General features: G+C 51.3%; 1 protein-coding gene across 1 annotated transcript in view; it reads right to left on the bottom strand.

The window, feature by feature from the left end:
• The window catches only part of RNF213 (ring finger protein 213), a gene marked incomplete at both ends in the record, with an annotated part of 111,379 nt that overhangs the window by 21,200 nt on the left and 77,216 nt on the right, over positions 1-12,963 (bottom strand). Inside the window, 9 exons of the mRNA XM_080714157.1 lie at positions 1,260-1,473; positions 3,225-3,336; positions 4,346-4,445; positions 4,539-4,708; positions 6,868-7,050; positions 7,144-7,244; positions 9,050-9,170; positions 9,803-9,969; positions 10,097-10,354. Of these exons, the coding sequence (XP_080570283.1) occupies positions 1,260-1,473; positions 3,225-3,336; positions 4,346-4,445; positions 4,539-4,708; positions 6,868-7,050; positions 7,144-7,244; positions 9,050-9,170; positions 9,803-9,969; positions 10,097-10,354 (1,426 nt within the window). The remainder of the gene's footprint in view (positions 1-1,259; positions 1,474-3,224; positions 3,337-4,345; positions 4,446-4,538; positions 4,709-6,867; positions 7,051-7,143; positions 7,245-9,049; positions 9,171-9,802; positions 9,970-10,096; positions 10,355-12,963) is intronic.

The raw sequence follows: 12,963 nt of genomic DNA, 5'->3' as shown, positions 1-12,963 counted from the left end.
TTGCTGCTGTATTGGGGACCGATCCAGGGGCGTCCACCTCGGAGCTACCTTCCCAGCCCCACTTTTTTTCCCCTGTGGTAGTTGGGATAGAACCCAGGGGCAATGTACCTCGAGCTACACCCCTAGCCCTATTTTTTTTTCTTTTTGGTGGTATTGGGGTTCCCAGAAACCCTTCTACTTCCGAGCTACACTCCCAGACCTATTTTATACTTTTTTTTTTTTTAAGATTTAAAGAAGTTTATTAAAAGGTAGAAATAGCCGGGCGTGGTGGAGCACGCTTGTAATCCCCGCACTTGGGAGGCAGAGACAGGAGGATTGCACGGGTTCGAAGCCAGCCATGCGCGCTGGCTTAGGAGACCCTGTTTCCAAATAAAAATACAGGTCTGGGAGCATAGCCCGGAGCTAGAAGGGCTTCCAGGAACCCCAGTACCACCAAAAAAAAAAAAAAAAAAAGATAGAAATACAGAAAATAGAAATACAGCCCCATGACAAAATGGCATGAGGGGGTGACTTGAAATGAATACACCCTATTTTATACTTTTTAAAATTTGGAAACAGGGTCTCTTAAGCCAGTGCACGCGGCTGGCTTTGAACCTGCGCAATCCTCCTGTGTCTGCCTCCCAAGTGCAGGGATTACAAGCGTGTGCCACCACGCCCGGCTCCCAGCTCTATTTTTTTATTATGATTATTATTTTTTAATAGGTCTGGGGATAGAACCCAGGGGCATTCGACCTCCGAGCTCCACTCCCTGCCCTATTTTGTATTCTTTATTTTGAAACAGGGTCTCACTAATTTTCAGAGGGCCTCACTAGTAGCTGAGGCTGTCCGTGAACAGCAATCCTCCGGGCTCAGTCTCCCCAGTGCTGGGATTACAAGTGTGTGCTACCATGCCTGGCTTTTATTATTTTGAAACAGGGTCTCACTAAGTTGCAGAGGGCCTCACTAAGTAGCTGAGGCTGGCCACAAACCGTGATCCTCCTGTCTCAGCCTCCCGAATGCTGGGATGACAAGCGTGCGCCACCACGCCTGTCTCCTCCCAACACTTAAAAAGATTTTCTTTTGAAATAGGGTCTCATTAGGTTGCTGAGGGCCCCACTACCTTGCTGAGGCTGTTCTTATTCCTGTGACCCTCCTGTCTCAGCCTCCCATGCGCTGGGATTACAGATATACGCCACCACACCCAGCTAGTGTTATCCTAAGACTCTTCCCACACTCCCTGAACATCTGAATGACAGGAGCCCAAGGCAGAGGAGACGTGCCTGAGCCCTCCTGAAGGTCCGAGAGCAGGTCAGAAGCCCTGTCGAGACACAGGCGGATCCGGGCCACCTCCTGCAGGTACTCGACGGAGGCCACGGTGGCAGGCTGGTGGCCGTGTCTTCCCCACGAGTAGGTCTGGAGGAAATGGCCATCCTCCCTCAGGGAGCTCAGCTCATTGCTCCTGAAGGAAGAACCCGTCTTCTCATGGATTGAATCCTAAGCATGAAGAGCATAAAAAAGGGTGTGTTTTCAATAGGGGAGTCTCCAGCCTTCTTTTTCTTTTTTGTGGTACTGGGGGTGGAACACAGAGGCTTTCTACCTCCGGGCTACACTCCTAGACCTATTTTATATTTGATTTGGAAACAGGGTCTAAGTAGCTGAGGCTGGCTTCGAACCTGCGCGATCCTCCAGTCTCAGCCTCCCAAGCGCTGGGGTTACAAGCGTGCGCCACCGCGCCCGGCTCAACCTTCTTTTTATTGAAATGGTGTTGGGGATTAAACCCAGGGGCATTGTACCTCCAAGATACCCCCTAAGCCCTATTTTATTTTTTTTATTTGTAAACCGGATCTCAGTGGATGCGAGCCTCACTGAGTTGCCGAGGCTGGCTTTGAACCTGCAATCCTCTTGTCTCAGCCTCCTAAGTACTGGGATTACAGGCATCCAACCCCATAGCAGGCTAGTTCCCAAGCTTCTGAAATTGCCGATGTACCTTTGGATTTGAATCATGGGCAACTAACATCTGTGTGTGAGTGTGAGTGTGAGTGTGAGTGTGAGTGTGAGTGTGTGTGTGTGTGTGTGTGTGTGTGTGTGTGTTTAGGGGGGTACTGGGGGATTAATCCTCCGGGTGTTCTACCTCTGAGCTATACCCCCAACCATTTTTTAATTTTTTGTTTCAAAACAGGGTCTCATTAGGTCACTGGGAGTCTTGCTACATTGCTGAGGCCATCCTCAAACCTGAGACGCCCTGGCTCAGCCTCCCACATACTGGGATTACAAACATGTCTACATACAGCCTAACAGTCTGTCCTTTTTTTTTTTTTTTTCAGTACTGGGGACTGAACCCAGGGGTGTTCTACCTCTGAGCTACATCCCCAGTCAGATTTTATTTTATTTTTTTAAACAGTCAGATTTTATTTTATTTTTTTAAAACGAGTCTCACTTAGCTGCAAAGAGCCTCACTAAGTTGCTGAGGCTGGTTGTGAACCTACGATGTTCCTGTCTCTGCCTCCCAAGTACTAGAATTGTAAGTACTAGAATTCCAAGTGTGCCTTGCTACACCCAGCTTTAAAATCCCTTTTATTTCAAGGGCAAGTAGGAGGGGGAAAAAAGCAAACCTATAAGTAATCTAATTTTTCATATGCATTATAAATACTTTGGAAATAAAATATAAAGACAATATAAATAAAAAGTATCAGCAGGGCGTGGTGGTGCACGCTTGTAATCCCAGCATTTGGGAGGCTGAGACAGGAAGATCGTGGTTCATGACCAGCCTCAACACTTAGTGAGGCCCTTTGCAACTCAGCAGGACCCTGTTTCAAAATAAAGGATAAAAAATAGGGCTGGGGTGTAGCTCAGAGGTAGAGTGCCCCTGGGTTCCATTCCCAGTACTGCAAAAGAATAAAAAAGTATCCATAATCTTGCCGGGCCATAGCCATGGTTAACTTTAGTGGTATTTTCTCTTCGGCTGTGGGTTTGGGGTCTTTTTGTATGTCGATGCAGGTAAGTCTCAATACAGTCCTGTCTCAGTAGGCAGGACACCGTCAGCGCAGGGTTGGGGGACTGAACTTTCGTGCACATGTCCGGGTGCACATACACAAACGGAGACGGCTTCGAGGCCACTAGATGGTATAACGTAACCGGACCTGACGTGCAGGGGCGGAAGCTACCCAGGGCGGCTGGCGACCGTGCCGAGCCATGAACCGCGCGGCCATGGTGTGAGGCTTGGGCTCGAGAGAAGTGGCGCTCACCTCCAGGCAGTTGATGAAGAGCACGTACAGCTCCGTCTTGTCCTCAGTGAGGAACGCTTTCTCCTCTAACTGGAACAAGAAGGCCTGGATGTAATCTTTGACTTCATGGAAGCTGTGGGGAGACAAAGGGCATCCCTGGTGATGTCGGGTCTGCAGGATTGCCTTGGCAAAGCAAGAAGTGTCTATCCCTCTACCTCCTTCTCTGTGCGTACAGATGTGGACATCTATACACAGGTAGGTAAGCAGTTGTAACAGGATTTTGTTAAAAATATATTAGCGTAGCTGGGCGTGGTGGCGCACGCTTGTAATCCCAGCACTTGGGAGGCTGACACCAGAGGATCATGGTTCGCGGACAACCTCAGCTACTTAGTGAGGCCCTCTGCAACTCAGTGAGACCCTATTTCAAAACAGAGAATACAAAATAGGGCAGGGGTGAGGCTCGGAGGTTGAATGCCCCTGGGTTTCATCCCTAGAGCCCCCCCACTATATATACATGCATATATATATATATATATATATGCATGTATATAATTATACATTATATATTAGAGCAGTCTTGGCAAAATATGAAATGCAATATTTATTTTACACCAGCTGTTTTCAAGCTTTACAGTTTCAGGACCTTTTACAGACTTAAAAATTATTACGAAGCCAGGGGTGGTTGGCATATGCCCATAATCCCAGTACTTGGAAGGCTGAGACAGGGGGATCACAGTTTTGAGGACAATACACAGTAATTTAGCGAGACAATGTTTCAAACTAAAAAATTTAAAAATGGGAATGGGGATGTATTTGTGAGGTACATGCCCCTGGATTCAATCTCCATTAACACTCACAAACATAAGAATCGCAACGCCGGGGGCCATAGAGCAGGGACGAGACGCTCCGGCTACGCCATGCTCTTTCCGGTACTGGCTTCTCGCTAACTCAGTACCTGTGGCCGTGCCCGCTCACATGCCCAAGAGGAAACCCAACAACACAGATGAACCAGGCTTCCCTGCACCGAGGAAGCATCCCCAGCCAGGTAGCTCTGGTCCTGCGAGGGGCCCCAGGGAGGCCGGGGCCCGAGACGGGGGCCGTCGGGGCTCTCAGCCGCCACGTTCGGGGAGGAGCCGCCTCACCTGTACTTCAGAAGCAGTTTGAGCACCACGGAGCGGATGACGGGCGTCTTGTCCACAACGTCGTCAAATGGAGAGAGTGACTTGGTGTGTTCACTCTGTCCTGAAGCCAGAAAGAGAAGAGGGGGTCGCTCACAACGGGGCGCCGGCCGAGGCCGGGAGCTGAGTTTTAGACGGGCGGCAGGCAGCAACTCACGCTGGGGGGCGTCCCTCAGGAGCGCCTTCTGCACGAAGAGCAGGGACAGCAGGCTGTCCACCACGCCCTTCTCCGGAGGGGCGTTGCCTTTGAAGCACATGGTGGAGACCAGGTCCACGAAGAAGCTGTTGCACATCTGGCGGAAGCGGGCGTGCTTCTGAATGGCGCTCCTGAGGGAATGCGGGGCGAGTCCGTCAGGAGACCGCGGAACGGGCTCCCAGCCCCTCCGCGGGGAACCGCGGCCATTCCGACGGCGTTTTGTTTTTTAAAATGCACAGATGCAGCCGGATGTGGTGGCGCACACCTGTCCTCCCAGCCCTGGGGAGGCTGAGCAAGAGGGGCGCAGGTTTGAGGACAACACACAGTAATTTAGCAAGAAAATGTTTCAAACTAAAATATTTTCAAACGGTTCAGCAACAGAGCAAGACTCACAGCGGCTTTTTGGGCCCTGTCCCAAAATTAAAAAATAAGGGCTGGGGTGCCATTTGGAGGTAGAATGCCTCTGGAAACCATCCCCAGTACCACATAAACAAATAAATATGAATGAATGAATGAATGAATAAATATAAAAAAGAAAAAAAAGAACCCCTTTGTTGGGAGGGATGGAAGGACAGCAAGGCCTGGGAAGGCCAGAGCTGCAGCCCCTCACCACCGCTGAGACGCGAGGGAGCTGGCGTCACCCTCGGCTCAGAGAGCAGGAACGGCATTGAGTCACCAGGAGGACAGACAGCGGGGCTGGGGTGTGGCCCGGTGGCAGAGGGCTTGCTCAGCCCTTGGGGCCCCCCAGCCCCCATGGACAGAGAAGCTGCATCTAAGTTCCTTACTTCCTTCAAGGAACTTATAAATTTACTTATTTGACTTTCTGATTTATTTCTCTGAATTCCGCTATCTCCCAATCTGTACATGTGTCTAACTTGGGGAAAGAATTCCAGGCACTAAATGTGAAAGAAGTCGCCTGGGGCCAGGCGGAGCGGCACATGCTTGTAATTCTAGTACTTGGGAGGAAGAGACAGGAGGATTGCAGGTTCAAGGACAGCCTCAGAAACACAGGGAGACCCTGGTTCAGAAAAAAAAGAAGTCACGTGTGGCAGCACATGCCTGTCATCCCCAGTACTTGGGAGGCGGGGATAGAAAGATCACAAGTTTGAGAACAGCCTCAGCAAGTAGTGACGCTCTTAGTCACCTAGTGAGAACCTGCTTCAAAACAAAAATAAAAAACTGGGTATGGTGGCTCCCGCTTGTAATCCCAGTCCTTGGGAGGCTGAAACAGGACAATTGCACTTTTTTTTTGGTGGTACTGCGGGTGGAACCCCGAGGCTTTCTACCTCTGGGCTACATTCCCAGACCTATTTTATACTTTATTTGGAAACAGGGTCTCACTAAGTTTCTGAGAGCCTCACTAAGTAGCGGAGGCTGGTTTTGAACCTGCGTGATCCTCCTGTCTCAGCCTCCCAAGCGCGGGGATTACAAGCGTGCGCCACCACGCCCGGCTCAGTGCTACAGCATCTCAGGCAGGCCTTGAGTCAAAGCCTAAGTCCCCCCTGAAGTATGAACAGTATCTCCTTCAAAAAATTATTTTAAGCCGGGCGTGGTGGCACACGCTTGTAATCCCAGTACTTGGGAGGCTGAGACAGGAGGATCGCACAGGTTCGAAGCCAGCCTCAGCTACTTAGTGAGGCTCTCAGCAACTTAGTGAGACCCTGTTTCCAAATAAAGTATAAAATAGGTCTGGGAGTATAGGCCGGAGGTAGAAAGCCCCTGGGTCTACTACAGTACCACAAAAAAAATTATTTTGAGATTATCTGGATCAATATAATTGGAATTTTATGTACAAGAATTATAACTAAAATTGATGGGCAGCGGCTTGTGAGAGACTCAGTCAGCAAAGATTTTTTTTTCCCCAAGGACAGTCTGGGCCAAAAGATTCAGTTCAAGCTGACCTTAGTTTGAGCCAACATATAAGATTAGGTTCAAGTTGACCTTGTAATATGAGATAGTGCACACTTTCTATGATTCATTAAGGTCTGGCGCCCTGCCCTGAGGTCTGTTAAAGAATCTTTCTGCCTTTGAAGTTTCCTGCTTACATGAATGTGGTTTTGTCTGCCCTGCCATGAAAGAAAGTAGAAAGATTGTAGTAAGTTCTGAATAAAGTTAGATTGCAGCCGGTCTTGTGTGTCAGCGTCCCTCTCACGACCTCCATTCTTCTCTCACCAACACACGAACTCTGACTCTCGCTAGGGCTGGACCCCGGCAGCTTAGAGATTGTATTTCTGAATATTATGTTGGCAAAGGGGAGGGGGAAACTTTCTTGAGGGGAAAGGGGTTCTACCTGTGCTCCTGGGAAACGGTGGCAGAGAACTCGTCCGGCAAGCTGGTGAGGCAGCTGGGGCACAGCATCTGCCCGGGGGCCAGCCAGGTCTTAATGCAGCTCAGGCAGCACACGTGCTCGCAGGGCAGGCAGACGGGGTCCCGGGCATCGTCCAGGCAGATGCGGCACGGCTGAATGCCGAACCTGGAATCCAAGGGCGGGCGGTTCCCATGCAGAGGCACTGGCTGCGGCGGCACGCCCGTGGGGCAGCGCTCCCTCCTCCCGCCCGAGCCTCACCTGGTCAACGTCTCGCTGACGCTCTCTTTACACTCACACAGGGTTTTCATCACGGCCACGAAAGGCCTGAGGGTCTTCAGGTCAGAGTTCTCTTGAAGACACTGAGGAGGAGGAGGGAGGGAGGGAGGGGGCTGAGCGGAGCTCTTCGAAAATGCACAGCGTCAACAAGACGAGGCGTTGACTTTGATGCCTAAGTTTCTGGAAGTTTGTGGATAGGCATGAGGTCTGTCTAGATGTTTTTCTATTAACCTTTCCACTGGGCATTCAAAACTAAGGAGAGAGCCAGGTGCATTGTGCTGGGGATGGAACCCACAGGCCTCCTACCCCACGCTGTACGCCAGCCCTATTTTACTCAATCCTCGATCCTCCTGTCTCTGCCTCCCAAGCACTGGGATCACGGGCCTGCGCCACCACGTGTTGATAAAAGCCGGCTTTTATCAACATCTGATGAGAAACTCCTGGCCATTGGTTGGGCTAACCATAAGAGGTACCTAAAAGGCAGCCTCCTGGGAAAAGGGCCTCTCGAGGCGCCATTCCTTGAAGTTCCAGCCAGATTGAGGGAGCCAGCCTGAAGTGAAAACCCAGACAAAGGCAGTGCCCCCCAGCCCAAGCCTTTCCTTGCAAATGGCTCTGAAGGCGGCCCAGAGCATGAGGACAGGGGGCACAGATAGGCTTGGGCACTAGCCAGCTAAGGGGCCTGGCTGGGGTCGCTGGCACAAGGGTGTGACTAGAAGGAAATAAACAGAAAACCCATTAAGCTTTTTGCTGATGGCCGGGCGCAGTGGTGCAGGCCTGTAATCCCGGTCCTTGGGAGGCAGGGGCTAGCAGGTTCAAGGACAGCCTCGAGCCAAGTAGTGAGACTCTCATCAACTGAGTGAGACCCTGTTTCCAAATAAAAAACAAAACAAGGCTGGGGGTATAGCTGGCATAGAATGTTCCTGGTTCAAGCCCCAATACCAAACACACAAAATTTCTGTTGTTTGGTTGTGCCTGGTACTGGGATTGAAGCCAGGGGCATTCTCTCTGAGCTATGCCCCCAGCCCTTTATTTTTTTAAATCTTGACACAGGGCTTCCCTAAGTTGCTGAGGATAGCCTCGAACCTGCAATCCTCCTGTCTCAGATTACAGATGTGTGCCACCACATCTAGCCCCATGAAGTTTTTGAGGGTATTATGTTGAAAAAAAAAAATACTCTCCCCACTTTCCTAATCTCCAATAGTAACCCTTTGACTGCACAGAAGACTCATCTGTCAGTTAATAGGTTACATGGCATTAGGAGCCACAGTGGACCTGGCTGAGTGGCCGGCCCAGCTGTGCCCTCCCCCAGCTGTGCGTGCCATGTGACGGCCACGGGGAGGTCACCGGCATGGGCAAGCAGAAGCCGAGCCGGCTGAGCGGCCTTGCCGCCCGGCCCGGGAGCCCACGTGCTGTAGACATTGGTGCGCAGAGGCACAGCGGCTTCCCGTCCCCGGGTCCCTGGACAGCACTGCATTATGAAGTCCCAGCCACAGGTCGAGCTCCTGCACCCCGACTGTCCTGACCTTGCCAGCGTGACTGCTCCCCAGAGGGCGAGGCTGCTGGGCCTCCCCTCCTGGGTCCTGGGTCACCCTGCCGAGGCAGTCACACGCTGAGCCCGCAGGAGTTGCCTTCTGCACACAGTGGCCACCCCATTTCTATTCTTGCAGCTGAACCCTAAAGCACCGGACAGACTTAGCCATCGACTTAGCTATGGGGAGTGTGTGACAGTTGAAATGCAATGACCGCTCAGCCGACCACGTTCCTTTGCACGGGAGGCCTGACGGCGAGCGCTGAGCCAGAGTGGACTGGCCTGCAGGGGGCTGTCAGGTGGGCTTCGACAGCGCCCGCTGTGCGGAGTACGGCCAGCCCTCAGGGCCCCCGCACTCACCTTGTCTAGCAGGAAGACGTACTTGGTCACCAGCTCATACAGCTCGGGAATCTGGCTCTTGGTCCCCAGGAGAACGTGTTCCACAAAGAGGGAGACAGAAAAAACCCGATTCCACGGGGTTCTGTCAAGAGAGAGGTGTGGGTCACTCAGCTTTGACCTGGGGCTGAGAGAGGAGAGGGGAGGTGTGCGCAGGTGCAGACAGGCAGATGTTGAGGCTGAGGGGAGGAGCTAGCTTCTGAGGAAAGGGCCTAGCTGCCAAGGGGAGGGGCTAGCTGCCAAGGGGAGGGGCTAGGAGCCCGTCCCCTCCCTGCCTGCCCCTGCTGTCCTCTGCAAGTGCCCCCTGTGGTCAGTGCTTCTCATGTGTCATGAAGACAACCTGTCCTCCTTTCTGTGGTCTCAGGACACAGTGGGCTCCCATGCCCAATTCCTCTAGCACTGATTGCCATGCCTGGCATTATCCCAATATTTTAAATTTATTTTTGGTACTTGAGATTGAACCCAAGGTGGTCTACCTCTGGGTTACACCCCAGAACATTTTTTTTTTTTGAGACAGGGTCTAAGTAGCCGAGGGTAGTCTCAAGTCTGTGATCCTCCTGCCACAGCCTCCCGAGGACTGGGATTACAGCTGTGTACTGTCACGCCCGGCTGCTGCCTGGCACTTCACAGGGGCTCAGAAGCAGCAGAGAAAACAAATGAAGACAGGGTGCTTCCTGGCGCAGGAGTGCCTGCTCGGCGGCTGGCTGCCGGTCTCACCTGACTTTCTCGACCACAGCTGTGTAGGGGAAGTACCCATCGGAGCAGACGAGCCCCAGCGGCGTGGACAGATCCTTCACCAGCTGTAACCAGGCCTGGGGACTCGGTTTCAGCATGTTTGTGGTTAGCATCTCAACACAGGCATTGGCTGCTAACATGTCCAGCACCTGGGAAGAGCAACGGGTGTGAGGGGCGGGGTCCCTACCCTGCACCCGCTGTGCCCCGGGCTCCTAAGGGAGCACAGGCAGTGGGGGTCCTGCACTTAGGACACAATCCCAGACTCCGTCCACTCACCAACACTGGCCCAGGCGGGCCCGGGCCTGGCACTCCTCTCCACAAGAGCCGCTCCAGCCCCTGTCTGTGTGTCTGCATGGCCTCAGCAAGGAAGCGCAGAAGCTGGGGCTGGATGGTGAAGAGTCTGGAGATGTTCTGCAGCCGGGTCCTGAAGTGCTCGTAGGCTAGGTGCACCCACGGCAGGGAGAACGGCTGCCCGGGCTGCCCCGCCACCGCCTGCAGCTCGCCGATGCAGGACCCCAGGGCCATCGCTAGAAACTGGGATTAAAAAGAAAACGCTTTCAGCCAGGCGTGGTGGCTCACGCTTGTAATCCCCGCGCTTGGGAGGCAGAGACAGGAGGATCGCGCAGGTTCGAAGCCAGCCCCGCGCGCTGGCTTAGGAGACCCTGTTTCCAAATTTAAAAATGCAAAAATAGGTCTGGGAGTGTAGCCCGGAGGTAGAAGGGCTTCCAGGAACCCCAGTACCACCAAAAAAAAAAAAAAAAAAACGCTTTCAGTATATGCCTTTATACAAGTATAAAGATGTCTCCCCGTGGAAAATTAGAACTCTTCAAGAATGGCAAGAAAGGAAACAGACAGGCTTCCTGTCTCCGGGTTGCATTTCCCTGGAGCCTGCAAGCCACGTCCTCAGCCACCCTCAGGTCCAGACACCTGGGCGTTTCCACTCTGTCTCATCAGGGACACCCCCATCACTAAGTGTGTGCACCAAACATTGCTGTTGGGTTTTTGTTTTGTGGTACTGGGGATCGAACCCAGGGGTGTTCTACCTCTGAGCTACACCACCAGCCCCTTTTATTTTTTGTTGTGAGATAGGGTCTGGCTGAGTTCCCGAGGGTCTGTCTCCCTAAGTTGCTGAGGCCAGCCGTAAACTTGTGAGCCTCCTGTCTCAGCCTCCAAGTACTGGGGTAATAAGTGTACACAACCATGCCCGGCTTGAAAACACCGCATTTGTTGTCTTTTTGTGGTGCTAGGGATTGAACGCAGAGGCAGTCTCCCTCTGAGCCACACCCCTAGCCCTTTTTATTTTTTGTTTTAAAACAGGGGCTTGTTAGGTTGCTAACAGTCTTGTTACTTGCTGAGGCTGTCCTTGAACTTGTGATCCTCCTGTCTCAGCCTTCTAAGTCCTGGGGTTATAGTCACGTGCCACCATGCCTGGCTGAAAACATAGGGTTGTTTAGTGTGTGTGTGTGTGTGTGTGTGTGCGCGCATGCATGCGTGCGCACGTGTGTGTGTGTGTGTCAGAGAGAGAGAGAGAGAGAGAGAGAGAGAGAGAGAGATATTCTGGGAGTTAAACGCAGGGATATTCTACCTCCGAACTACACCCCAAAGCCCTATTTTTTAAATTTTTATTTTATTATTATTATTATTATTATTATTATATTATTGTTATTATTATTATTATTAGTTTGCGGTACTGGGGATGGAACCCAGGGGCATTCTACCTCCGAGCCCTAATATTAGCCCTAATATTTATTCTTTATTTTGAAACAGGGTCTCACTGAGTTGCAAAGGGCCTCACTAAGTAGTAGCTGAGGCTGTCCATGAACCGCAATCCTCCTGTCTCAGCCTCCCAAATACTGGGATTAGGAGCGTGCGTCACCACACCTGGCTTTTTTATTATTTTGAAACAGGGGCTCACCAAGTTGTGGAGGGCCTCATTAAGTAGCTGAAGCTGGCTATGAGCCCGTGATCCTCCTGTCTCAGCCTGTCAAATATTAGGATTATAGGCGCGTGCCACCACACCTGGCTTTGAAAAACAAAGTTTTTTATGGTTGCAAAACAACCATTTTAAACAGGGTCTTAGCCGGGCGTGGTGGCGCACGCTTGTTATCCCAGCATTTGGGAGGCTGAGACCTGAGGATCGCGGTTTGCGGACAACCTCAGCTACTTGGTGAGGCCCTCTGTAACTTAGTGAGACCGTGTATCCAAATAAAGAATAAAAATTAGGACAGGGGGTACAGCTTGGAGGTTGAATGCCCCTGGGTTCCATCCTCAGACCCCCCGCTAAAAAATTAAACAGTGTCTTACTTCCTGGCTTCCATCCCAGTACTGCAAAAAGCAAAAAACGAAACGAAACAAAAAAAACCCAACCATTTTTAAATGGCCATGTTTGAATTAGTCCCTCCTTCTTTTACTTTTTAAAACTATTTTAAATTACCCAGGTGTGGTGGCGCACGCTTGTAATCCCAGCATTCAGGATGCTGAGACAGGAGGATCGCAGTTCTCAGACAGCCTCAGCTACTACTTAGCGAGGCCTCCGCAACTCAGTGAGACCCTGTTTCAAAATAAGGAATAAAATAATTGGGCTGGGGGTGTAGCTCAGAGGTAGAATGCCCCCGGGTTCCACCCCCAAGTCTTTTAATTTTTTCTAATTCTTCACTGTGAGAAACAAAGGCAGCCCCGTGGTGTCAGATCACTGTAGGCAGGTGACCCATCCCTTCCTCACAGCGCTTCTTTGTAGCTGTGTGTGTGTGTGTGTGTGTGTGTTTGCAATGTGCACTCATACATGTGGTACTGGGTATGGAACCCACGGGCGTTCTACCCCTGAGAAATACCACTAGCCCTATTTTATTTTTTATTTTGAAGTAGGATCTCACTAAATTATGGAGGGCCTGGCTACTAAGTAGCTAAGGCTGGCCTCCAACCTGCAATCCTCCTTTCTCTGGCTATGCCTGCCTTTGTAAAAATCCATTTTTCCAGCTGAATAAATAAAAGGGACATCTGAGCACTTCCATTCTGTTGACTTACTCGTGAGTCTGAGCGAGTGTGTGTTTCCTAGATGTCTCTGCACATATCTGTTAACAGCTGGTTTATAACTTTAACTCCTGGGTTAAAATTAGGGTCTGTTCTTACTGATTCCCACAAAC

The sequence above is a fragment of the Muscardinus avellanarius genome, assembly GCF_963383645.1.
Source record: "Muscardinus avellanarius genome assembly, chromosome: 16".
Classification (NCBI taxonomy): domain Eukaryota; kingdom Metazoa; phylum Chordata; class Mammalia; order Rodentia; family Gliridae; genus Muscardinus; species Muscardinus avellanarius.
This window is presented reverse-complemented; position numbering and strand designations above follow the sequence as displayed.